This window comes from Heptranchias perlo, chromosome 17 (assembly GCF_035084215.1).
Source record: "Heptranchias perlo isolate sHepPer1 chromosome 17, sHepPer1.hap1, whole genome shotgun sequence".
NCBI classification, from domain to species: Eukaryota; Metazoa; Chordata; class Chondrichthyes; order Hexanchiformes; family Hexanchidae; genus Heptranchias; species Heptranchias perlo.
Window position 1 is genome coordinate 25592867 of NC_090341.1, and position 24596 is coordinate 25617462.

At 38.7% G+C, this 24596-nt stretch overlaps 1 protein-coding gene across 4 annotated transcripts in view; it reads right to left on the minus strand.

The window, feature by feature from the left end:
* The window catches only part of LOC137334185 (ERC protein 2), a 631578-nt gene that overhangs the window by 277670 nt on the left and 329312 nt on the right, over positions 1–24596 (minus strand). For all 4 annotated transcript variants that reach the window (XM_067998749.1, XM_067998748.1, XM_067998751.1 and 1 more), the window contains 2 exons: positions 5143–5283; positions 4412–4552 (listed from right to left, as the gene is read on the minus strand). In XM_067998749.1, the coding sequence (XP_067854850.1) occupies positions 4412–4552; positions 5143–5283 (282 nt within the window). The remainder of the gene's footprint in view (positions 1–4411; positions 4553–5142; positions 5284–24596) is intronic.

A 24596-nucleotide genomic window follows, 5' to 3' on the forward strand; every position in this document is an offset into this window, starting at 1 on the left:
TTACGGCTATGATTAATCAGAAGGCTTCAAAGCTGGTTGTGAAGATGAGCTTGATTAAATCAGGTTATTAAATTTAAAGTCTTATTCTTTTTAATGCAAACACAATTTATTTAACAGATTTCAAAGGAAGTGCAATCTTGGCAGGTCAAACAATAGAATGTTCATTGCCTTTAACCCGAATTCTTCATTAACACACCATTTCCTTTAAGCGTTTATTTATTGCCATTATAAGTATGCATTCATTCAATTCTGATATTTAATTCTAAATTCTGAAAGCCGAAAGGACAGCTATTGTAACAGAAAGGTCCATTTATTTAATGACGGTCAACCCCACAAAACAATGGGATTGTATCATGTAGGGGGTTTCAGAACAAATTGTACATTACATCATTTATCACAAAAAACTTACGATTTTTAATAATTTACATCACAATTTCCTGCTGCAATGAAATTAATTTAGTGAAAATTCAGTGGCACTTTTGGCCATAAAAGGAAATCCCAGGATTGTAACAAACAGGACCACAGATTTTATGGTAAAATATGACAGTTGTGATTGATTGCACAATTAAAAGCAATTTCATGTCATTCTTTTATCAAAATTTTTGTTTTTATCGTGCCAATGGTATTTGTAACAGAATTGTATGAATATAGGTTATAGCTTTCTCAATTTAGTCACAAAATGAACTGTATTACATTAATATGAAATTTTTGATGAAAATTGATTTCCAAATACATTCTGTTGTTATTTTCCCCTTAAAAAGGAATATATTGAACAGCTACACCCTCACTTTTATAGCACTGATTCTGTTTATGTATCAGTGCGATTGCAGAGCTCTGAGCTATACTGCCATTCACACCACTATGGGGGTTGGAGAAATGGATATGAGCTCAGTGCATGCACTCTCAAACACACACATGATGTATTGCCATTCTATTACCTTCTGATTCAGAGTTTCTTTTGCTATAAATTTTATAAGTGTTCAGCCAGTATACATGGCATTGTACCATGAAAAGGAATTTAAAAAAAACTGCTGTGAATTCAACTTTTGGATGCATTTTCACAAAGATCATTGCAGTATTGGTACTACCATGCTGCACTTAGAGGGTCGCCATAAGGAAAGTCTGTGACATGATAACAGCCCAAAATTGTGCTATAAGGGATGGGATGTTAAGGTTTGGAAACTGAGTAAACTTTTCTTCCACAACTAAAAAAAAAGCAAATGAGTGCAATACCTTTAAGCAATAAACTATCACGTCTGGTTATGGCATATATTTTTTTAACATATAAAATATCAAACTTTTTATAGCTTATCTGTGCTGATAATAGCTATGAATTTATACATACTGTGTACAGTATAAAAAGTACTAAGCACAGATTCAGCCTCCAAAGATTTCAAACTTTATGAGCTCATACTAATCATTTCTTTATAATACTTGCTGTTTTTTAAACAAATGTTATAGTTTCCAAATTCTCAAGAAGTTGTAAGAGTGAAAATGATTAGTGACGACATTCAAGCTTTGTTGCATTCATAAAATCTGCTGACTTTTTTCCCCAAAATGTTGGTATACATGGAACTGTCCTACTTGAACTTTAAATTTCAGTTTTATTAAATGAAAAGTTGCAAAACTATTTTAATGACAGTCTAACTAATGATTACATAAATTGCTCAGACATTTTCTTACTTTCTCCACCTTTTTTCTGGGGGCAGGGGGAATGAATGTCATGTGGATAATGTGGTGACAGGTCTATTAAAACTATTTTTAAAAATCAAGCAGGTCCTATGTGTTCCACATGTATTGATTCAAAGAAAAAGTGAGATTTAGTAATGAATTACTACAAAATCGACTTGATAATGTGAAAAAGAACTTTCTGAAATCAAATAATATTTTCAGCACCAAGAAAGTAACCACCAAGTTATTTAAATAAGTTTCTCATCCAGATTAATGTATTTTATTGTATTCATGTATTTTACATTCTTAATGCAGACTTTTCCTTTTGGACAAGTTCAAGAATTTTTAATTATCATATATACATTATATAAAACCAATTGGCCATTTAAATAAGGATTTTCTTTAATAATGCTCATTACTGAGCAGAATACCAACAATATTAAAACATCAAACAGCAGACTTTTGGATTCAGTCTACATGACTTACAGCCAAAATAAACTAAGTTACATCACAAAGGGAGCCAGCAAAAATCACAGGGCCAATGGAATGCTTATCACATTATTTTACATTTCTAAGATAATTATCACTTCACTGAAAATCAGCCCCAGTGATTCATATATAGGTAAATGGTATTCAGCTTTCCAAAGTTTCTTTTAGAGCAGATTGAAAATAGTTTGCTTGCATTTGTTATTTGTCTTCATTTGGTAATGAGCGTTTGCCAAGTGTTTACGTGAAAATTCACATGTTTCAGTGGTAGCTTTACAAACTCTCTTTGTACTTTGCCTGTTTTGATAACAATCAGTTTGGATACCAGCAAGCAAGAAATTGTGAAGTATTGTGGATCTTTGTGATGTTTACTTTAAACAAAATTGTATGGTCTGAAATTCCTTTTTTAATGAGAGAATGCATGGTGTTCTCTGCAATTAATGTCCTGCAAAAAAAATTGCAGGAATGTGCAACTTTAGAATGTGTGATTTTTGAGAATGCAATTTTACTAATTATGGCAGAAAAAAAACAGCATTTTGCCATTTTTTTGTCAAAAGAAGAATTTCACCCCCAACATGTCAAAGATCCAGTTTATCTCTTGTAAATCCATAGAACCACCCCACACAGGGGAAATGTGTTCTTTCAGCAAGGAAAAGGCAATTTTTTAAATGCTGGGATTAGGTTAGATATTTTGGAGATCAGAACTAAACAAAATTAAGTTTTTTATGCTCTCCTCCCCAGATTTTCTTCAATAAGACACTATTCTCCCTGTACTGAGTGACAAGACTCCTGGCCAGACCATCCACTCTTCTTCAGAGACTTGTCAAGAGGAGACTTTTTTTTTGTAGCGTAAAAGACATTTCTCTGCACTACAACATAGAAAAGGAGAATGAAAGCTATTTGAGGCATTTGAGTAACAGCTAATGACCAAACAGACCCCAGCACTACAAAATCACTGCTTTATGTGCAGAAGTGCTGTACCACAATGAGAACAATAATATTCTCAACACTGAGGAATCTGTTTAGATCAGGGGTTGGAAAAAAAGTCAGGTATAATATGAAATTGTAACTGTAAAGAAACCCTATCAACTGTTTTTTGGAAGAAGACTCCAGTCTAACCAGTTGTGAGTGTGTCTTCCTGGAATTCTGAGGGCTACATCAAAAAGTTAGCTTGAGGTGCATCGTGGATGATCTAATAGCTTAATAGGATCATCCTCAGTAAAAGACAAGTCAAATACGTTATTTTAAAACAAACTGCAAGAGAAACAGTGTAATGTGATTAGGAAAAAAATGAGATTTTTTTTCAAACATATCGAACGTCCAAATTTCAAGGATTCCCTTCAGGATGAGTTATTTTGAATATTTATCAATTTCTGTAACAATCCTTCCTTTATTTAAAATTGCATTGTAGAATTTCCAAAATTATAATTGAAACCTTTCAATAAAACTACATTCATTAGATTTAGTCCCAGTTAACAAACATTTTATGATTGTATCCCATACACTCAGATTTCTAAAAAGTCATCTACAGGATTACAGGTATATCACTAGATGAATTTCAGAAATTCTATCTCCTGTCTAATCAGTAATTCAGGACTCATGATGCAACTAAGTATGCACCATGTGGAGATCACATGAAAATTAGAGTCTTTGCCTGCAAGTATAGTTATCAAGCTAATTGTAAAGTTGCTGCACATTAACTTATCAAAACTATTTTTCTATTTCCATTCAGTTTTGACATTCGTAATAAATGTACTCAAAACAAAATATAAAGAAACAATCTTGGATAATTAGTCATAAGATGACGAGCAACTCAAATCTCTTGAATTATATATTGCAAATCATAGAAAATGCTCCCTTCCCACTAGGAAAAGCCCTGAGAAAAGCAGTGGCAGAAAGTTACAGGGAGCCCAGAGTGAAAGGTACATTACATACAAAAGTACATATAATATTTTCCACTTATATCAGAGTCAAACAGAAGTACAAGTGAATATGTAGACAGCTACTGCTTCGCTAAAAGCAAGGACAATATAAATATTTGGTTAATGTGATGGAATTTTGGGGAAAGGAAATTCAAGGTCTTTAAGACATGTGACCCAGACCTATTCAGTGACTAGGTCTTCATTTTTAAAAAAATTCCTAGCAGGAATCGTTCACTGATCCAAGATTAATTTTTGAACAAATTGCAAATTAACACCACTGTCTACAAATATTAACCAGGAGAAACTTGTTTTTCCCCAAACTTAACACTTACCTTCTTTAATTGTGCTTCCAACTTACTACATTCTTCTTTTTTTTGCTCTATGGCTATTTCTAGAGATTTTAATTTGGAATCTTTCTTTAAGCCTGTTGAAGCCAAAGAGGATGCATGTTCCTTCAAGTCAATCAAACTAGACTGAAAGAAAACAAACAATTATCATTGAAAGGAACAGCAGATCATGTTCTGTAGGTTACAATCTAAAACCAAATATTCAAATGTATTCTTTCATAGATCCAATTCTGGGTGTATATTCAAATCACTTGTCTTTTAAATTAATAGTAATAAATTGCCTTGTACTGAACTCCATAGGGTAAGCTCAGGACTCCCAGTGGTGAAGGAAGTGAGAGTCAGAGAGCAGACTACAACATTGTAGCCCTGATTCCCTGAGCTGCACTGCCTCTGAACATAGCTCCCCGCTGAGTTCGGGGGGGGGGGGGGGGGGAGGAAAAAAGGAGAGAGAAAAAAAAATTAGCTGAATTTACCCTTGTAAAGTATTTTGGAAAGCCTGATCAGGTTGAAGTGGATTGCAACCAAATTATGCTAAACTGTTTAAAACTTATCAATATTTAGCCTGCTAGAATTTTGTTCTAACACAGAAGAAATTCATCTGGCATATGCTAAATTTAAAGCTTTTTTAAAAGTTTGATAATTGGGTCTACCTATAGTGAAAGGACTATTGTGATGACTCTTGCAATACAAAATATAACTTTCACATTAAAACTAACCTCTTTTTCAGCTAGTTCTGATTGCAAATTGTTAATCTTCTCTTTAAGATCCTTATTTTCTTTTTTATATGAATCAATCTCTTCCAGCCTTTCACGATCGTCTCTTTCACGTTGCTCCTTGAGACGTTCTATAATTCTTTCCTATAAGTGACAAAAATGAGTCCACCAATTAAAGGCAAAATCATTTACTGTTCAAATTTGCAATCACTGCATGTGTATGAAATGTCCGCTTTTTATCTGCTGTAATACAAATGTTTATCAATATCAGTATTTATGAATGCTTTAAGATACAACAGATATTTGATACATCTTTAAATCTGGTATTGTAAAGAATTTCACAGTGCAATAAAAGTTTGTATAATTTATAACGTAGTTATTACATGTAATAACTAATAAAAGGTATTTCTGAAAGCACTTGAAAAATATTCTTGGTTAGATTTAATATATACACAATTGATATCCAGAGTTTGTCACAATAAAATTGCATCCTTTCATAGTGACACGTTTTTCTTTCAACAATTGAGTCAGTGGTTTGAGCCAACAATTGCTAATTTACAGCAATATAATAATAGGTATTAGCAAAACACCTCATTAAGAAACAATTGAATCTCATCATTATAAACTTGTGGGGACCAGAAAAATCAGTTCTAATCATGGATTCATGTAATTGAGGTTTGAAGTCCTTTCTTGACTGTAATGGAGCTTTAAGCAGAACCATGGGTGGGGGAAAGAAAGTTTGCAATAACAGAGTTTATTATAACAAGGTTCTACTATAGGCCACAGCTTCTACAACTAAACCACAAAAATTTATGTTGTAAAAAAATGTAATCAGGCAGTTGGTTTTGAGCCTCCAGGGGCCTTGAATGTTTAAAGAGGCAGCATAGATGAGGTTTGATCCCAGAGGCAAGCTTGCTTCTTGGCAAGCTCCATTACTCCTTGAGCTTTAACAAGGACTGGTCAACTTAGATCTGTCTATGCCAGATTTGCAATACCAAGGTACTTGCTTAGAGGGGGAAATAAACTTTGCAAGTGACTGGGTGTTAAGAGTCCTTCTTTTCTGACAAAGCTACAGTCAACTGAGCTCTGAAGAACTGCCTTACTCTCTCCCCACATAGTTTGGTCTGGACGTCCAAAAATGCTCGAGGCATACATGTACCCAAAGAACCCGTAAAGCTTCAGCTATTCCGGTTGTACATTCAGAAGGAAACAAGATCATCTTTCTGCTCCAAAGTAAATTGAGTGACATAGTTGCATGGTACCACCTTGATTATGTGATCTGCAAATATATTTGGCAACTAGGTATACTTATACCTCTCCCTTCTCAATATGAACCGAACATCTTTGATTCCTGGTCTGGAGAAGAAGTTCTGGAAGAGTTGGTGCAGCCAGACCCTCCAGTCTGGAAATTATTACTGTGCCAAAAGTGAAGTAATTATTTAGCTAGTCACTTCTCAAAATACTGTCTACTGTATATGAATAAGGGGTGCGCAATATACAGTGAGCAGAATCCTGTTGATTGGTAATCCTGGAAAATTCAGATAGTAAAGCACAGCAAAGTTCCCAACTCACCCTTAGTCTAGGTCCAGCAAGAAGTGATATAATGAAGCTCAAATATAAGCACACTAGAACATGGAAAAAGTTACAATAAACTCACACCAAGCACCATCCTCATAATCCAGAGTCAAAGACAGAGCAAAGGACTCTGTCCAGATTCCATCTTGGTTTTTATTGCGCAAGCGGTTTCTTAATACCAAAAAGATTGGCGCCAGCTTAATCTTGTGGAGTAAACAGAGTCACTAGATGAGCTGAGAAGATATATTCCTCGTCCAGCATATTAAGGCATCCTGTAGGAGCTTTTGCAATGGGGATGCCATTAGCTGGTTGGAAAATGCTTAGCACCATAAATTGTATCCTGCAACACAAGTACCAGAGAATTCAATACCAAAGGCCTGTAAAGTGACTTCTTGAAGTTGCCATTTAGCTTCCTGTATCTGAGGGGACTTACTGCCTTAAGCAACTAAGCTATCAGAAAAGCCCAGTAATCTCACTGCAGTTCATGTAATTCTGGTAATGAAAGAGAAGCATTAAGACAATTGTACATTGATAGGAACTGATTGGTCCAGGTGGGAAAGGAGAGGTGAGTGTGCCAGACGTCAGATATAACTGCAATTAATTGAACTAAAAAAAGTCGATTTACATCATACAACATCAAAGTTTTCTAAGACTGAAATTTGATCTCAGTTCTGCTGAATGCAAAATCTCTCTTTCATGTTGTATTTCGTAATGCTGTACTAACAAATGCCTTGTTTTAGCAATTACAGAAACTGTAGCCACGATTTTTTTTATTCAACATTACTTTAACATCAGTAGTAACTTATTTATTTTAATCATACTGATTAGAAAATCTAGGCTTGTGATACTTCTGGATTTGAAGGAGTGAATGTAGGACTCTATGACTCTATAAATGCTGGAATATGGGATTAGAGTAGACAGGGCTGATGGCCGGCGCGGACACGATGGGCCGAAGGGCCTCTATCCGTGCTGTATGACTCTATGACTCTCTAACTTAGAAAATGTCATGTTTAAAACACAGTATTACTGGCTGGGTCACATTGCTGCAAAATCAAAGAGAAAACTACCTGGAATTCAACAAGTAGTGCTACAACAGAGACAGAGCTGAGGATATACCATTGCAACTGTTAGTTCTTTATTTTGTTACTACTGGTACACTACAACAATGTCATCTGTAATGATGCTACATTAATACCTAGGTTCACTTTTTAACAAACATTTATAAAACAAGTACGTGTACTCTGTGTGATTTACAGAATACTGCACAAGATACTTCTAAACACATTATTGATTTCACTTGTAATACTTGCGATGTTATAAAACTTGAAGTTGAGGATGAGATCTAAAGACCTTCTTTATGAATAAAGATCATATTCAACAACTCCCTATGCAATATTCTTTTTCTTATGCATGAGAGTATCAGGTTATTTGAACAGAAAATTTAAATTCAATTTTCCTTTTACAGACTTTTGGTCCATAGTCTTGTTCTTGCACAGAGCCAATGCTATGAAGTAGTGCCACAGAAGGCTCAGTGGTTACAATAACTGAACATTAAGTCAACAGTGGATGCAGTGAGGATGAATGTGTGCACTGGAAGGTTATTTGTACTCTGGACAAGTCTGTATTTTCTTAAATTACAAGCGAAACAAAAGCACCTTATAATTTGAAAGAGACCAAGTCAAAAGCTGCTGATGAACAGTCACAAGACATCTTTGACTAACTCTACCAGCAGAAAAAAATATGGTCTTTACTTTTTTCAACGGTCTCTGGCTTACACCAATGCAACACTTTGCTTTAGCAGGACAATATCAAATGAAACAGGAAGATATAATAAAATACACTGAAGCTGAAGATAAATACTTCCCATATTCCACTGAACAGGCAGAAACATAAACAAGTACAATTCCTCAGGATGCCTCAAAAGCACACAGGAAAACAGGTCAGGAACATCGCAACATTGAACACATGCAAGATAAACCACAAACATCCCAGGATGAATAAAATGGTGTACCGTTAATCTACTGGATTGTTAATACACCACTCCAATGAAAAAGCAATAATACAAATCACAACAAATGACAAATAACAGTATCAAATTACAATGTAGTCATGATATTAAATGCAAATATTAGAACACAAAAGCAACTAAATCCCACTCAGCCCTTTATACAAAAATCAATTACATAACATTCCACCAAAACCAATTCTAGAGCTATTAGGACACTAGAATGCACAAAATATAAATACATAAGACATACTCAATGATGGCCAGCAGAAACATACAGCAAAACTTGAAGTTTTAAAGTAGCTAAATATCACTTTAACTTGGGCATTTATAAAATGTTGAATTCTCAAGTAGCACATTACTGCAGTTATACCACCACTTTTTCCTGGGGTACTTTCAACTGTTACCAGCTATGTTATTTTGGGTAAGAAAGGTCAGATTTTGGGTAAGAAAGGAAGAAAAAGTAAGTGAAAATTACAAAACACAATCATGCCAATATGGAAACACTTAACGTTGAACATTAGAATGCCTCAGAAGAAACAAAAACTATTGCCATTGAAAAATACATACACCAAGAGGACAAGATATTCACCATCAGGCTATTAATAGAATCGACTTTCATCACAGTAGTATTACTCCATGACCAAGCGCTTAAATAGAAGGTAGATCAACCAATTGCACTGTCCTCTGCCTTCTGAGTCCTGTTATACAGGGCAAGATAAAGCAAAAAAAGAAAGCTTATGACTGTCACAGAAAACTAAATACTGCAGAAAGCCTAGAGGAGTATAGAAAGTACAGGGATAACATAAAAAAGGAAATAAGGAAAGCAAAGGGCATGAAAAAATATTAGCTAGTAAGATTAAAGAAAACCCAAAGATGTTTTATCAATACATTAAGAACAAGAAGATAGCTAAGGAAAAGGTGGGACCTATCAGGGATGATAAGGGTAACTTGTGTGTAGAAGCAGAGGATGTGGGAAGGGTTTTAAATGAATATTTTGTCTCCGTATTCACAAAGGAAAGGGATGATTCGGACATAGTAGTTAAAGAGGAGAGGTGTGAAATATTGGATACGGTAAACATTACGAGAGAGGAAGCACTAGAGGGACTGGAATCCTTGAAAGTTGATAAGTCACCGGGGCTGGATGGATTGTTTCCGAGGCTATTGAAGGAAGCCAGGGAGGAAATAGCAGATGCTCTGAGGATCATTTTCCAATGCTCACTAGATACAGGGGAGGTACCGGAGGACTGGAAGACTGCAAACGTAGTACCATTGTTTAAAAAGGGTATGAGGGAAAGGCCGAACAATTATAGGCCGGTCAGTCTTACCTCGGTGGTGGGCAAACTATTAGAATCAATACTGAGAGATAGGATAAACTGTCACTTGGAAAGGCATGGTTTAATCAGGGATAGTCAGCATGGATTTGTTCAGGGAAGGTCATGCCTTACAAATCTGATTGAATTCTTTGAGGAAGTGACAAGGAGGATTGATGAGGGTAGTACAGCGGATGTTGTCAACATGGATTTTGGTAAAGCATTTGACAAGGTCCCACATGGCAGACTGATCAGAAAGGTAAAAGCCCATGGGATACAGGGAAATGTGGTGAATTGGATCCAAAATTGGCTCAGTAACAGGAAACAAAGGGTAAAAGTCGATGGATGTCTTTGCAAATGGAAATCCGTTTCCAGTGGTGTGCCACAGGGCTCAGCATTGGGTCCCTTGCTGTTTGTGGTATATATTAATGATTTGGACGTGAATATAGGGGGCACGATTGGCAAATTTGCAGACGACACAAAAATTGGCCGTGTAGTTGATAGTGAAGAGGATAGCTGTAGACTCCAGAAGATATCAATGGGTTGGTGGAGTGGGTGGAAAAGTGGCAAATGGAGTTCAACCCAGAGAAGTGAGTTAATGCACTTAGAGAGGGCAAACAGTAAAGGGGAATACATAGTAAACGGGAATATATTGAGAGGGGTAGAGGAAGTGAGAGACCATGGAATGCATGTGCACAGGTCCCTGAAGGTGACAGTACAGGTAAATAAGGTTGTGAAGAAGGCATACGGAATGCTCTCTGTTATTGGCCGAGGAAAGAATACAAAAGCAGGGGTGTAATGATGGAACTGTATAAAATGCAGGTAAGGCCACAGCTGGAGTATTGTGTGCAGTTCTGGTCACCACATTACAGGAAGGACGTAATTTCTCTGGAGAGAGTGCAGAGAAGATTTACAAGAATGTTGCAGCCATGAGGAGAGATTGGATAGGCTGGCGTTGTTTTCCTTGGAGCAGAGGAGGCCGAGGAGAGACTTGATTGAGGTGTACAAAATTATGAGGGGCCCAGATAGAGTAGACAGGAAGTACCTGTTTCCCTTGGAGGAGAGTTCAAGAACTAGAGGACATAGATTTAAGCTGATTAGCAGAAGGATTAGAGGGGACATGAGGAAAAATGTTTTTACCCAGAGGGCGGTGGGTGTATGGAATTCGCTGCCTGAATTGGTGGTAGAAGCAGGGACCCTCAACTCTTTTTAAAAGTACCTGGACCTGCACCTAAAGTGCTGTAAGCTACAGGGCTACGGACCGGGCGCTGGAAGGTGGGATTAGAATGGGCACCTGGTTGTTCTTCGAGCCAGCATGGACACGATGGGCCGAATGGCCCCCTTCTAAACTGTATCTTTTCTATGGTTCTATGTTAAGTTGTCCTGATCTAAACTAACTCTATATGGGCTCAACGGCTGACGACGAGTGGTTCGTCCATGGGACTACATGGGGCATTTGATCTCTCACCCTGCGATGGTACACTGGTGTGCTCAAGGCCGTAAAACAAGCAGAACGTTTGTTTAGCTGCAAGAGTTTTACCTTCCTGATCAAGTAACCAAATTCTTAAATTGTCTGGAATTATTTCGAAAAATCTCTGACTTGACTTTAGGTAACAAAGACCTTCGTAGTCTTGTTTTCATTCTCTAACCAGAGCTTCCAAAAGTCTTCTAATTCAACAACCAAGTCTCTGTATGTACCAAACAGATTCTTCCCTAATTTCATAAACTTTTGCCTGTAAGCTTCAGGCATTAATCATAAGCATAACAAGTAGCACATTTGGCAACATAATAGTTCATGCTGTTCACTGGATCAATACAAGAAAACACTATGCGTGTTTTACTGCTTAGACAACTTACCATATGTTTTTGTTCCACCTTGTGGTGAAAGGCTAAGAATTCAAATGGCTAAATAAAACTATCATTGCCCTCTCTAAAATTTGGAATTCAGTTTTACAAAATTATGAATCAAGTGTTCAACAACCTCAACTACCAACATTCCTTTGCCAGTTCAAGAGCAAGTCAATTTCTTTTGGTCTCAAATTTGTGTTGTTCCCTCTCTTCCTACATTCTGCTTATTTTCCTTCCTGTTCATGGTAGTGTCATTTTCACTCTTCTTTCCATCTGCATTGCTGGTCCTCCTGCTCTTTCTCAGCCTCCAACGCAAGAATTTCTAACTGGAACGCCCATTGTTTGTCTTTTTCCTCTGCAGCTAAACGAGCTAACTCAATTTCTCTACCTCTTAATATAGTTGCCATTTTCAAATATCACAGTTTCTGTTCAGTTCAATGTTTTAAACCACCATCATGCCCTCAGTGCAAATCAGAATCCAACCACTGCCAACAATTGTTACAGATTTCAAATCGGTACTTGTTACTCTCTCAAGTTCAGCATCACCCAGTTCATCTGTAAATGTATCCCACATCCCCTATGATCTGGAAAGTACTTTACTAGCTAATATCTGGTTAAATTATAAAGACCCCTTATGTGTACTGGATACTGCGATCTTGCATGTGTTGCCACGTCTTACTTCCATCTTTCAGAAGGTTGACTGAAAAACACGAGTGATATGGTGCCAATTGTAAAACAGAATACTGGTTTATTTTACATGTCATATATGAATGAACATAAAACTATTTTCACAACAAGATCTACCTATTTCCTATTGCTCCCCATAATATCAATAATAAATTAAACAAACTTTGTCCTTTGAAATGGGCCTGATCACTTTACAAATGAGCATCACTGAATTGAAGTTCATTAACTTTAGAAAGCACAATCCCCCTGCATGTTCCAGACCCTCACCTGCTGGAGACTGACCATTCTAGAAACAGGGAAGACAAAATCTTCACTTCTGTTTGCACCTCTCTTAGCTTTCAGTGTTTGGCAGCTGTCAATCAAAGTTATCACCTTGAATAAGATACGATCCCCTCTTGGTTTAGCGGCCATGACAACTACAATGCTTGTTTTTTTTTCCTTACAGTTTTATGAAGTGCATTGAGATGAAAGAAAACTAATCCAATATTACAGCTGCAAAACTCTCTGAAATGTGCTAATGACAACCCCTCCCCCTTGTCTCAAAGCTAGTGTGGATAATAGTTTCAATGGCGAAGCCATTTCTTCTTGAGAGACCCCATCCAAATTCTGACCCACCCTTTAATATAGCAGCTCCAGTTTTTTTGGCTATCAAATCAGAAAAGTATGCTGGAATTCTGAGAATAACCCCTTTGCAAACTGAACTTGACTTTATCTCAGAAACATCATCCAAATTGGACCAAAAATTTCTTCCAGGAGATGTAGGTAAAAATCTCAAAACCTCACATACACAATTATTGCTTTAACGGATCTTACATTAAATTTGTTTCAAGTGGTAGGCAAAGGGGGAAAATGGGTTTCAGAAATTTTCAAAAACAAATTAACCAATGAAACTTTAAAAATAATACCCACAATGATTGCCGATTTTTGTGATACTGGTCTCAGTGCTTTTTTCAACATCTGGCCCAATTTTAAGACAACCACACTTTTGAGTCAGTTACTAATTCTCTGTTACTTATCTACAATTTATAGATTATTTTTAAAAGATTACTTTAAAAAAAATGATACAGGTCATTTAGATTGGCTCTCTAAAAATAAATTATAAAACCAAAACAAAGTAAAATGAATATCTTACATAGTTAAATGACTTTGAAAACATTTTCAGGAATACCAGAAAGTAGACTAATTTGAAATCTGGCTACATACAGGACAGATGTCAAAAGTAATCTAAACAGCCTATGCTAAATGACTAATATTGTGTGATACTACATTCTACTTCATATTTCAGAGGCAGTAATCTCAACAGTATGCTCTTTTATCCATCTTATTTGCATTGGCAACATTTAACTCGCACATTAATCCAATTCCATAGAAGTTCAAACTGGTTGCACTTTATCATGGGAGCAGGAACTGAATTAAACCAATGAGTAGCTTATTAACAGGCTCGTTTCAATGCTTATCAGCTATGTGAATTTACTTTTACTTTGCAAAAGTTCTTGCTAAAGCTAACATTCACAATTACAATCTAAAGCTTCCTCAGTATAATTTTGCCTTTCCCCTCCCCCCCCCGACAATGCATGCGACATATTATAGGTGTTAGGGTACAAACATTTCAGCCAAAAGTGGAACCTGCTTATTTCCGTCCCAATTTGGCAAAACTTAAGACAAATTTAACTCAAAGAAAAGGCGAAGAAACTCAGCTTCCCTAAAATAAATTAAAACAACCAAAGGAAATGGGGACAGGTGGACAGTAGTGATAACCATTTGGGTAATTCAGGTCCACAATTTGGATCCCCTAAATCCAAAAGGTCAAACAACAAAGCCAGAGATTCAGAAACATAATTCCTCCAATTTACCATCACTAGAGGAAGAAGATATGTAACCCATTCCCCTGCACTAAAATGCCAGACAGTACCACTGTGCTGACAATAAACCTGCTGACAAGGGCAGCACTATTGTTGTGTGGCAAACAGACCTCTACCTTGTGGAGGATGTACACCAACTCTCTGATACGTCCTCCTACCTCCCCCTGGACTATGACCCCACAGCCGAACATCAAGTCATACTTTCCCAGACCGTCACTGACCTCATAAGAGATAGGAACAGGAATAAGCCATTTGGCCCCTTGAGCCTGCTCCGCCATTCAATGAGATCATGGCTGATCTGATTCTGGCCTCAACTCCACTTTCCCGCCTGTTCCCCATATCCTTTGACTCCCTTGCTGATCAACAATTTGCCTAACTCAGCCTTGAATATATTCAATGACTCAGCCTCCACCGTTCTTTGGGGCAAAGAATTCCAAAGGTTCACAACCCTCAGAGAAGAAATTTCTCCTAATCTCCATCTTAAATGGGCGACCCAGGAAATTGGACATGAAGCTGAGTTCGGATCGGTCAAGGCCCTGTGGGTGGCGGAGCGGGCCCAGGGGCAGAGTCCTGCTCCTACTTCTTGGGTTCTTTAGATTTGAGGTTAGGATCAGATCAGCCATGATCTTATTGAATGGCGGAGCAGGCTCGAGGGGCCGATTAGCCTACTCCTGCTCCTATTTCTTATGTTCTTATGACCCCTTATTCTGATGCTATGCCCCCTGGTTCTAGATTCCCCTATGAGGGGAAACATCCTCTCAGCATTTACCCTGTCAAGCCCCCTCAGAATCTTATATGTTTCAATAAGATCTCCTTTCATTCTTCTAAACTCCAATGAGTATAGGCCCAACCTATTCAATCTTTCCTCATAAGACAACCCTTCCATACCCGGAATCAACCTAGTGAACCTTCTCTGAACCGCCTCCAATGCAAGTATATCCTTCCTTAAATATGGGGACCAAAACTCTAGGTGTGGTCTCACCAGCACCCTGTACAGTTGTAGCAAGACTTCCCTGCTTTTATACTCCATCCCCTTGAAATAAAGGCAAATATTCCATTTGCCTTCCCAATTATCTGCTGCACCTGTATGCTAACTTTCTGTGTTTCATGTACGAGGACACACAAATCCCTCTGTCCCGCAGCATTCTGTAGTCTTTCTCCATTTATGTAATATTTTGCTTTTTTATTCTTCCTACCAAAGTGGATGACTTCACATTTTCCCACATTATACTCCACCTGCCAAATTTTTGCCCACTCGCTTAACCTATCTCCATCCCTTTGCAGACACTTTGTGTCCTCATCACAACTTACTTTTCCAGATATCTTTGTATCATCAGCAAATTTGGCCACAGTACACTCGCTTCCTTCATCCAAGTCATTGATATAGATTGTAAATAGTTGAGGCCCCAGCACTGATTCCTGCGGCACACCACTAGATACAGATTGCCATCCTGAAAATGACCCCTTTATCCCGGCTCTCTTTTTTCTGTTAATTAGCCAATCCTCTATCCGTGCTAATATATTACCCCCAACACCATGAGCTCTTACCTTGTGCAGCAACCTTTTATGTGGCACCTTATCGAATGCCTTTTGGAAATCCAAATACACTACATCTACTGGTTCCCCTTTATCCACCATGCTCGTTACTTCCTCAAAGAACTCTAATAAATTTGTCAAACACGATTTCCCATTCATAAGACCATGTTGACTCTCCTTGATTTTATTTTGAGTCTCTAAATGTCCTGCTCCTACTTCCTTAATAATCGATTCCAGCATTTTCCCAATGGAGATCGTCCCCCCCCCCCCCCAATGGCCTCCAACCTCATAGTTCCGCAACCCCACACAGCCCGCTTCTACCTCCTTCCCAAGATCCACAAACAGGACTGCCCTGGAAGACCCATTGTTTCAGCCTGTTCTTGCCCCACAGAACTTATTTCCTCCTATCTTGACTATTTTTTCTCCCCTTGTCCAGTCTCTTCCAACCTACATCCGCGACTCTACTGACGTCCACCGCCACTTTAACAGTTTCCAGTTCCCTAGCCCATATCATCTCCTTTTCACCATGGACGTCCAGTCCCTCTACACCTTCATCCCCCACCAGGTCGGCCTGCGGGCCCTCAACTTCATCCTTGAACGGAGGCCCAACCAGTCCCCATCCACCACCACCCTTCTCCGCCTGGCTGAACTTGTTCTTACGTTGAACAACTTCTCCTTTGACTCCACTCACTTCCTCCAAATAAAAGGTGTTGCTATGGGAACCTGTATGGGTCCCAGCTATGCCTGCCTTTTTATGGGATACGTGGAACATTCCTTGTTCCAAGTCCTACTCAGGTCCCCTCCCTCGCCTCTTTTTTCGGTACCTTGGCGACTGTATCGGTGCCATTTATTGCTCTCGCCCCGAACTGGAAAGTTTCATCAACTTTGCTTCCAATTTCCACCCTTCCCTCGCCTTCATATGGTCCATCTCCAACTCTTCCCTTCACCTCCTCAACTTCTCTATCTCCATTTCTGGGGATAGGCTGTCAACCAATATCTATTATAAGCCCACCGACTCCCACAGCTACCTTGATTACATTTCCTCCCACCCTGCTTACTGTAAGGACTCTATTCCCTTCTCCCAGTTTCTCCATCTGTCGCATCTGTTCTGATGATGCCACCTTCCACACCAGTGCTTCCGATATATCTTTCTTTTTCCTCAACCGTGGATTCCCCGCCACTGTAATTGACAGGGCCCTCAACCGTGTCCATCCTATTTCCCACACTTCTGCCCTCACCCCTTCCCTTCCCTCCCAGAACCATGATAGGGTCCCCCTTGTACTCACCTTCCATCCTACCAGCCTCTACATTCAATGTATCATCCTCCACCATTTCCACCATCTCCAGCACGATCCCACCACCAAACATATCTTCCCCTCCACTCCCCTTTCAGCATTCTGAAGGAACAAATCCCTCCATGACACCCTGGTCCAACCTTCCATCACCTGCCCCTTCATCTCCTCTCTTCCCACCGTCCAGGGCCCCAAACACTCCTTTCCAGGTGAAACTTGTACTTCTTTCAATTTAGTATACTGTATCCACTGCACACAATGCGGTCTCCTCCACAATGGGGAGACCAAACGCTGATACCTCCGCTCTGTCCGCAAGCGTGACCCTGACCTGCCGGTCGCTTGCAATTTTAATTTCCTGTCCCATTCCTACTCTGACCTCTGTCCTCGGCCTCTTATATTGTTCCAATGAAGCTCAACGTAAGCTTGAGGAACAGCACCTCATCTTTCGTTTAGACACTTTGCAACCTTCCGAATCAACACTGATTTCAATAACTTCAGATCATAACCACTGCTCCCATTTTTTTGGTCAGCTAGTGCTGGTAATGGTTCTGCTGCTGCCATTTACAGCTACTGCTGATCAATCTTTTGTTTCTTAACCTGTCCCATTACCACCCTCCTTGCCTTGCACCATCATCCCTTTTGTCATTTAATCACTAGTGCCCCCTACCCTATCACAGACCTTCCCTTTTGTTCTTTCCTCTCCCCCCACCTCACCCTTCCCCCCACCACCTTTCCCTGGCTCTGTACTTGCTCAAAAACTTTAACCCTTTTAACATCTTCCAGTTCTGACAAAAGGTCTTCAACCTGAAAAGTTAACTCTGTTTCTTTCTCCACAGATGCTGCCTGACTTGCTGAGCTACTCAAGCATTTTCTGTTTTTATACCACTGTGTAAATTGAGTACAAGCCCAATACACTTAATCACCATTAGAACATCATTACACTGAAGGAAAAATATTGACTATATTAAAAAAATGATTACCTTCAAAATAACTTCCAGTCACCAAACCTGGCATTGCTAAGGAAATAGGAAGACTTTGAAAATAAACTGATGCTCGGAATCTAATAATTCATGTAAAAACTAGAGGAGTCTGCTCAAAACCAAAATGGGTCAAAATGTGCCAGTTTTGGTTTATTCTGGAAAAAAATTGTTCAGATTAAGCTTTTATTCCTAGCAAATATATGCTAAAGGCAGAATTAACAGAAATATTGCCCCAGCCTGTCCTGATAAGTATATCTTCTCAGTTCTGATATCATCCTTGTAAATCTTTTTTGCACCTTCTCCAATGCCTCTATCGAAAACGCCCCAGATTCTCTCCTCATAACTAAAGCCACCCATTCCTGGTGTAATCTTACCAAATCTCTATTCCTTCTCCATCTCCTTGGCATCCTTTCTAAATTATGACACCCAAAACTGGATACAATATTACAAATGCGGTCTAACCAATGATTTGTACAGTTTTAACATTCTATCTTTGCCTTTGTACTCTATGCCCCTATTTACAAAACCTAGGATCACACATACTTTTTTTAAAAAAACAGCCTGAACATGTCCTCCCACTTTTAAAGAATTGTGTATCTGAACCCCTAACTTGTTCTGCTTTACTATTTAGTATATTATTCCACTCATTATCAAAATAACTTTTTTCCATATTAAATTTCATACATCGATCTGTCCATCCAATCACCTATCTACGTCCTCCTGAAGTCACTTTCAGTCCTCTTCATCATTAACTATGCTCTCTATTTTTGTGCTATCTGCACATTTTGGAATGTGCTTCCCAATACCAAGTCCAGATCATCTATATATATATTAAGAGCAACAGTCCCAATATTGACCCTGGAGAACACTACTGTTCACATCCCTTCAGTCCAAAAAACATTCGTTAACCATTACTCTCTTGTATTGTTTTTTTAGCCACTTTCCTATCTATGTGCTACATTCCCTTCAATACCGGGCACCTTAATTTCATCAACAAGCCTCTTATGTGGCTCCTTTTCAAATGCTTTTTGGAAAATCTATACACACAACATCCACTACTTTATCAATACAGTTATTTCCTCAAAGAGCTCTTAAACCTGATTTGCCTTTTACAAATCCATGCTAACTGCCCTTAATTAATCCACGTCTTCCTAAGTGCATATTAATTTTATCCTGTACTATGGTCTCCAGAATCTTACCCATTATCGACGTTAGCCTCACTGGTCTATAGTGACCTTCTGTTACACTTTCACCCATCCAGACCTCTGGTAGAATATCCATATCCAAGGATGTTTGACAGATTGTGGTTAGAGCTACCAACTTTTTTCTCTGACTTCCCTCAGTATTCTAGAATGCATACCATCAGGATCTGGTGCCTTTTGCACTTTCGAGTTCCACCAACTTTTTCAGTACTACTTCCTTTTCTATAATTGCACTAGTTGCTCCACCCTTTCCTATTGTGCCCTTTCATTTGGACGATCACACTTTTGCGTAAAAACCAAGGCAATGTACTCATTTAGCACCTCGTCATTCTTTCATCCTCCATGAGATTTTTCTTTTCATCCCTAATCGATCTTGCCCTTTAACTATTCTTTTACCTCATATGCTTATGGAATCCTTTACTTTTTCCCTTTATGGTGTTTGCCAGTCTTTCTTCATATCCCCTCTTAATCTTTCTAAACTTTGTTTCCCTCTATACTTTTTGTATTCTGCTTCATTTGCTTTTATATTATTAGCACTAGATTTGCCATGTGGGTCTTTTTAAAGTCTCATTTTTTTAATTAACTTCTCTACTCCAGAATAAGTGAGATTATTCGTCAAGATTTTCAACAAAGAAAAATAAGACAAAGTGGACAACCTTCTATAACATGAATTGCAAACCTTTCCCTTAGGGGATTAAACAAGTCAGGTAGAATTTATGACATAAAACTGCTCATCTACTATACTGTATATTGATTGCCGCAATCAGTAGTGGGTGCCAATACTGTAAAATGATGTACTTACTTGTATTTATACTGTAATACCACATTATGTTCAACAGAGGTACATAACTACTGTTGATACTGGCAGACCACAATTTATTTTGGCAAAAAACCAAATTTAAGGTTTTAAAGATCCTTGCAGTTGTAAGAAAACACACTTTTCGGTCTAGTGTTTACTGATTTGACTGTGTGCGTTTGATTACTGCTCCAAATGCCGGTAGCTGAAATAAAACTATCAGAAAAGGCTCTCAGATCGCCAGCAATGTTGCTCTTAACCTGGCAACTCAAATGTGCGCAAGAATGGCTCACTGTTGAATTCATTTTCCCTCACTCCTGCTGGGAAAGTATCTGAATTCTGCTTGATTCTTCTCCCCAGTGGCATATTAGAGATGAGGAACTCACTGTGTGGGAAACTACAAACATAAATTGGTATCCTACTGCTGTATGTTATAGCTGGTGTATTGATATGCATCATCATCTCACCACCACTATAATTAAATACTTCCAAGACATTTGATTACGAATAATTTTCTTTCCATTTCAATATGCTTCATAAAGTTGGTATCAAACTATAAAACATGCTAATTTTATCTGGATGAAGTACTGGTCGAAATTCCTTTGCTGGAAGATTGACTCATACAAATACTCTTATTTCAATGATAAAGGGAATTCAGCTTTAGGTCTGGATAGCAAAATGTTGAAGGTTTAAAGTGAGGAAGGTGTGTGATTTCCAGAGGACCCTGATGTTTTCTTCTGCAGAGCATGCAGCTCAGTCATTACATTTGAAGTAGCATAGCCCAAAGTCTGGATATGATGGCACTTGATTTTCTACCTTACTTGGAATGTTTGTACTTTAACCAGTAACTGGAGTGGAAAGTAGAAAGTGGAATCCGAGTAGAATACAGCTGCTGATGATGGAAGAGAGAACTGAGGAGGGGATCCAGAAAGAGGCACGGATTGGGTGAAGTCACTTCGCATGTGAGATGACAATGAGAAGAGAAATTGTAAAGGGATGGTGTCTCTCAATTCTTCCTGCTTGGATAACGGACGATCAACAAATGAGGATTTTTAAAAATATATTTTCAGGCCCCAAGTTTGAGCTCATGCGATACCATATGCTCAAATGGAGGTGGAGGGGATAGTTAGTATGTGTTTTTTGTTTTGTCTGTTTAAGACTAAGTTCAGAATCGAGACAGGGACAATAGATTTCTGAGCCAGGGTGGCTGTCCAAGACTCTTTTCACACATTTGGATATCAAAGACCAATACCTTATTGAAACAGTTCATGTGGGAATGTAGACTTTCACGATGGCTTCTACAAGAACTCTAACTGAGCTAGGTGTCAAGTCTACCATGCTCTTAAGGCAAGAAAGGATTTTAAGGATTGTCCCAGACAGGACAATTTTTCTGGTGTCCCATGTCAGTCAGAAAACCTATGCTTCTTGCTGCCAACCACCACTTGGGTGTATGTAATAAGTTAGAATTACCTATTTCTATAGGACTTGAGCAGTTAACCCCTCTCACTCAATTAGTATGCAGTCAGCTGGTTTGGAGTGTGGAGAGTTCAGAACCTCCCTCCCATATGGGGCTTTAAATGTTCATCATATGGTAAAGAAATGGATTGAGTTTTTAACTGCGACAGCTGGTCCAAAAATCTAAGCCTGCATGGCCACATAGGGGCTATCAAAGTGGTTTTCCTGATCCCTTATTCCTTCAGTTTCCAGAGGCCTGAGAGGAAAGGGAGGAACTGCATTCAGTGATTTCCCCAACCAGGGAATTAGCAGGCTGTCAAGAGCTAAAGCCCTGCAATATCAACCCTTGGAAGTTTTTCATCTGGGGCTCCGTCAAATATTTCACTGGATAAACAAACGGCATGATATACAGCTGATGCACAAAGACCAGAAAGGTCCCTGATTTAATTCCTAGTCACCACAAACTTAGCAAGACACTAAAATTGCACTGTGTTTTCATATAAAGATTGGATAAAAATCCTGCCCTGATCACTAGCCACTGATTTCTGTTAGAAAAAAGTGCGTGAATGATGGGCGAGTATAAGATCAGGCTCAGATGTGATGCTTTACCTGGTGAATAGCCTGCTAACACTCACAAAGCTCACATATGAACAATGGATACCTGGGTAAGGTACCAGAAAGTTGCTGTCACCCACAGGATGATGCCCCAGAATGGGGAAAGGAGGAGAAAAATGGGGGTAGGGACAGCAGAGGAGAAAGACTGATCTCGTTATTCTCTACTATGTTAACTAGTGGCTTCATATAGATTCTAAAATGCTGGATCGCAAAGTCAGCTGTAGCCTTTATCCAGAAGGAGAGACTTTGCAGTGATCCTATTTCTAGCAGAAAAGGGCATTGGCAATTTCTGGATATCCAGCAAATGTTTCTCAAGCAAGGAGGAGCACTATCATTCTGAAACCTAGTTCCTATGGTATTTGTGCCCTAGCTTCTTTGGAAAAAAAAGTTGTGTTTTGAACATCACTCCTGAAAAAGGTACTCAAAAAAAGCCTTTTTCACAGACATGAATACACATATAAAATTGAAGAATGCAGATTGGACAAAGTGCACTAATCGAAGGCTGTGGGCCTGATCTTACCCCAAGGTGGAATAGTACCCTGAATCATTATACACACTAAACTGCTTCAAACCTTAAGAACCTTCCTGTGGCCTTCTACAATGGCTGTGTAGAAGTATAATTTTTTTGATATTTTGATATAGCTGCCTCACACACACACTCTCCTGCGAGCTAAGACAACAGATACAATAGCCAGAAGCATTCATCAAGATTAGGAACAAAGGGAGGAATACCTGATGCAAATCCCAATTCTGCCACTGTAGGATCAAAAAGGCATAGAGGACAAAAGCAAGGAAGTTATGTTGAACCTTTATAAAACACTGGTTCAGCCACAGCTGGAGTATCGTGTCCAATTCTGGGCACCGCACTTTAGGAAGGATGTGAAGGCCTTAGAGAGGTTACAGAAAAGATTTACTAGAATGGTTCCAGGATTGAAGGACTTTAGTTACATGTATAGACTGGAGAAGCTGGGGTTTTTCTCCTTAGAACAGAGAGGGTTAAGAGGAGATTTGATAGAAGTGTTCAAAATCATGAAGCGTTTAGATAAAGTAAATAAAGAGAAACTGTTGCCACTGGTGGAGAACCAGAGGACACAGATTTAAGGTGATTGATAGAAGAACCAAAGGCGACACGAGGAAAAACTTTTTTACGCAGCTGCTATTTGGAGTTTCTCTGAGCAACTTAGACAAAGCAGAAAGGCTGATGCATGGCGAATCACTGATGACGCATGCTATGGTTCTGACTGGCTTCTCTGAAAAGGATGAAAACGAAGGTGACTTTGAAAAGTGGAGAGTGGAAAATTCATGGGGAGAGGAAAGTGGGAACAAAGGTTGCCTGGTTTTATCAGATGATTGGTTTATCAAGTAGTTATGATCTTGAATGCGCTGCCTGAAAGGGTGGTGGAAGCAGATTCAATTGTGGCTTTCAAAAAGGAATTAGATAATTATTTGAAGGGAAAAAATTTACAGGGCTACGGGAAAAGAGTGGGGGAATGGGACTAACTGGATTGCTCTTACAAAAAGCCGTCACGGGCTCGATGAGCTGAATGGCCTCCTTCTGTGCTGTAACCATTCTCTGATTCTATGAAATTACAGCCCAGCTTGTTGTTAACATAGAGGGCCATGCTCAAGATCTTCAGTCAACAGTCTGGCCAAGACCAGAGAACACTGACGGCGCACACAGTGCTGAGGAAATTCATTGGAAATCTTAGATGTGAATCTGTGTCCTACCAGTTTGGGATAGTTAACTGGTAATCTAAGTACCTTTTTGACAGTAGGCCAACAATTCAACGTGAAGATGTCAAATTTTTGGTGAGAAGGGGTCCGCTTCCCTTGAACGAGATTTCTTTTCCACTTACATGATGTGGTCTTTACCAGAAAGCTCAAACAAAAATTGATGTACATTTCTGTCAATGTTTGAATGACCAATCCTTCAGGGATTGATTGCAAGAAGATGAATCAGATGAGTGGGATGAAATGGACATTGGTAGCCTGATGCATGTTAGACATTACTGTTTCAGCTAACTTGAATTTTCAAAACCCCCCCAAAAACAATATTTTATGAATCTTCCGTGAAAATTTTGACAGAATTTGCAAATGCAATAGTTACAACATTCCTGTTTGAAACTAACAGAACATTAAGATATAATACATATCATGCCCAGTCTAAAGTAGAACATAATACTTCTCCCAAACTGTCAGTAGTACAAATGCAAACAATAAACACACAAAGAAAAAAAAATAGAATTAGTAATGCATCACTAGAAAGGATATGTGAATATAGATTGTCATAA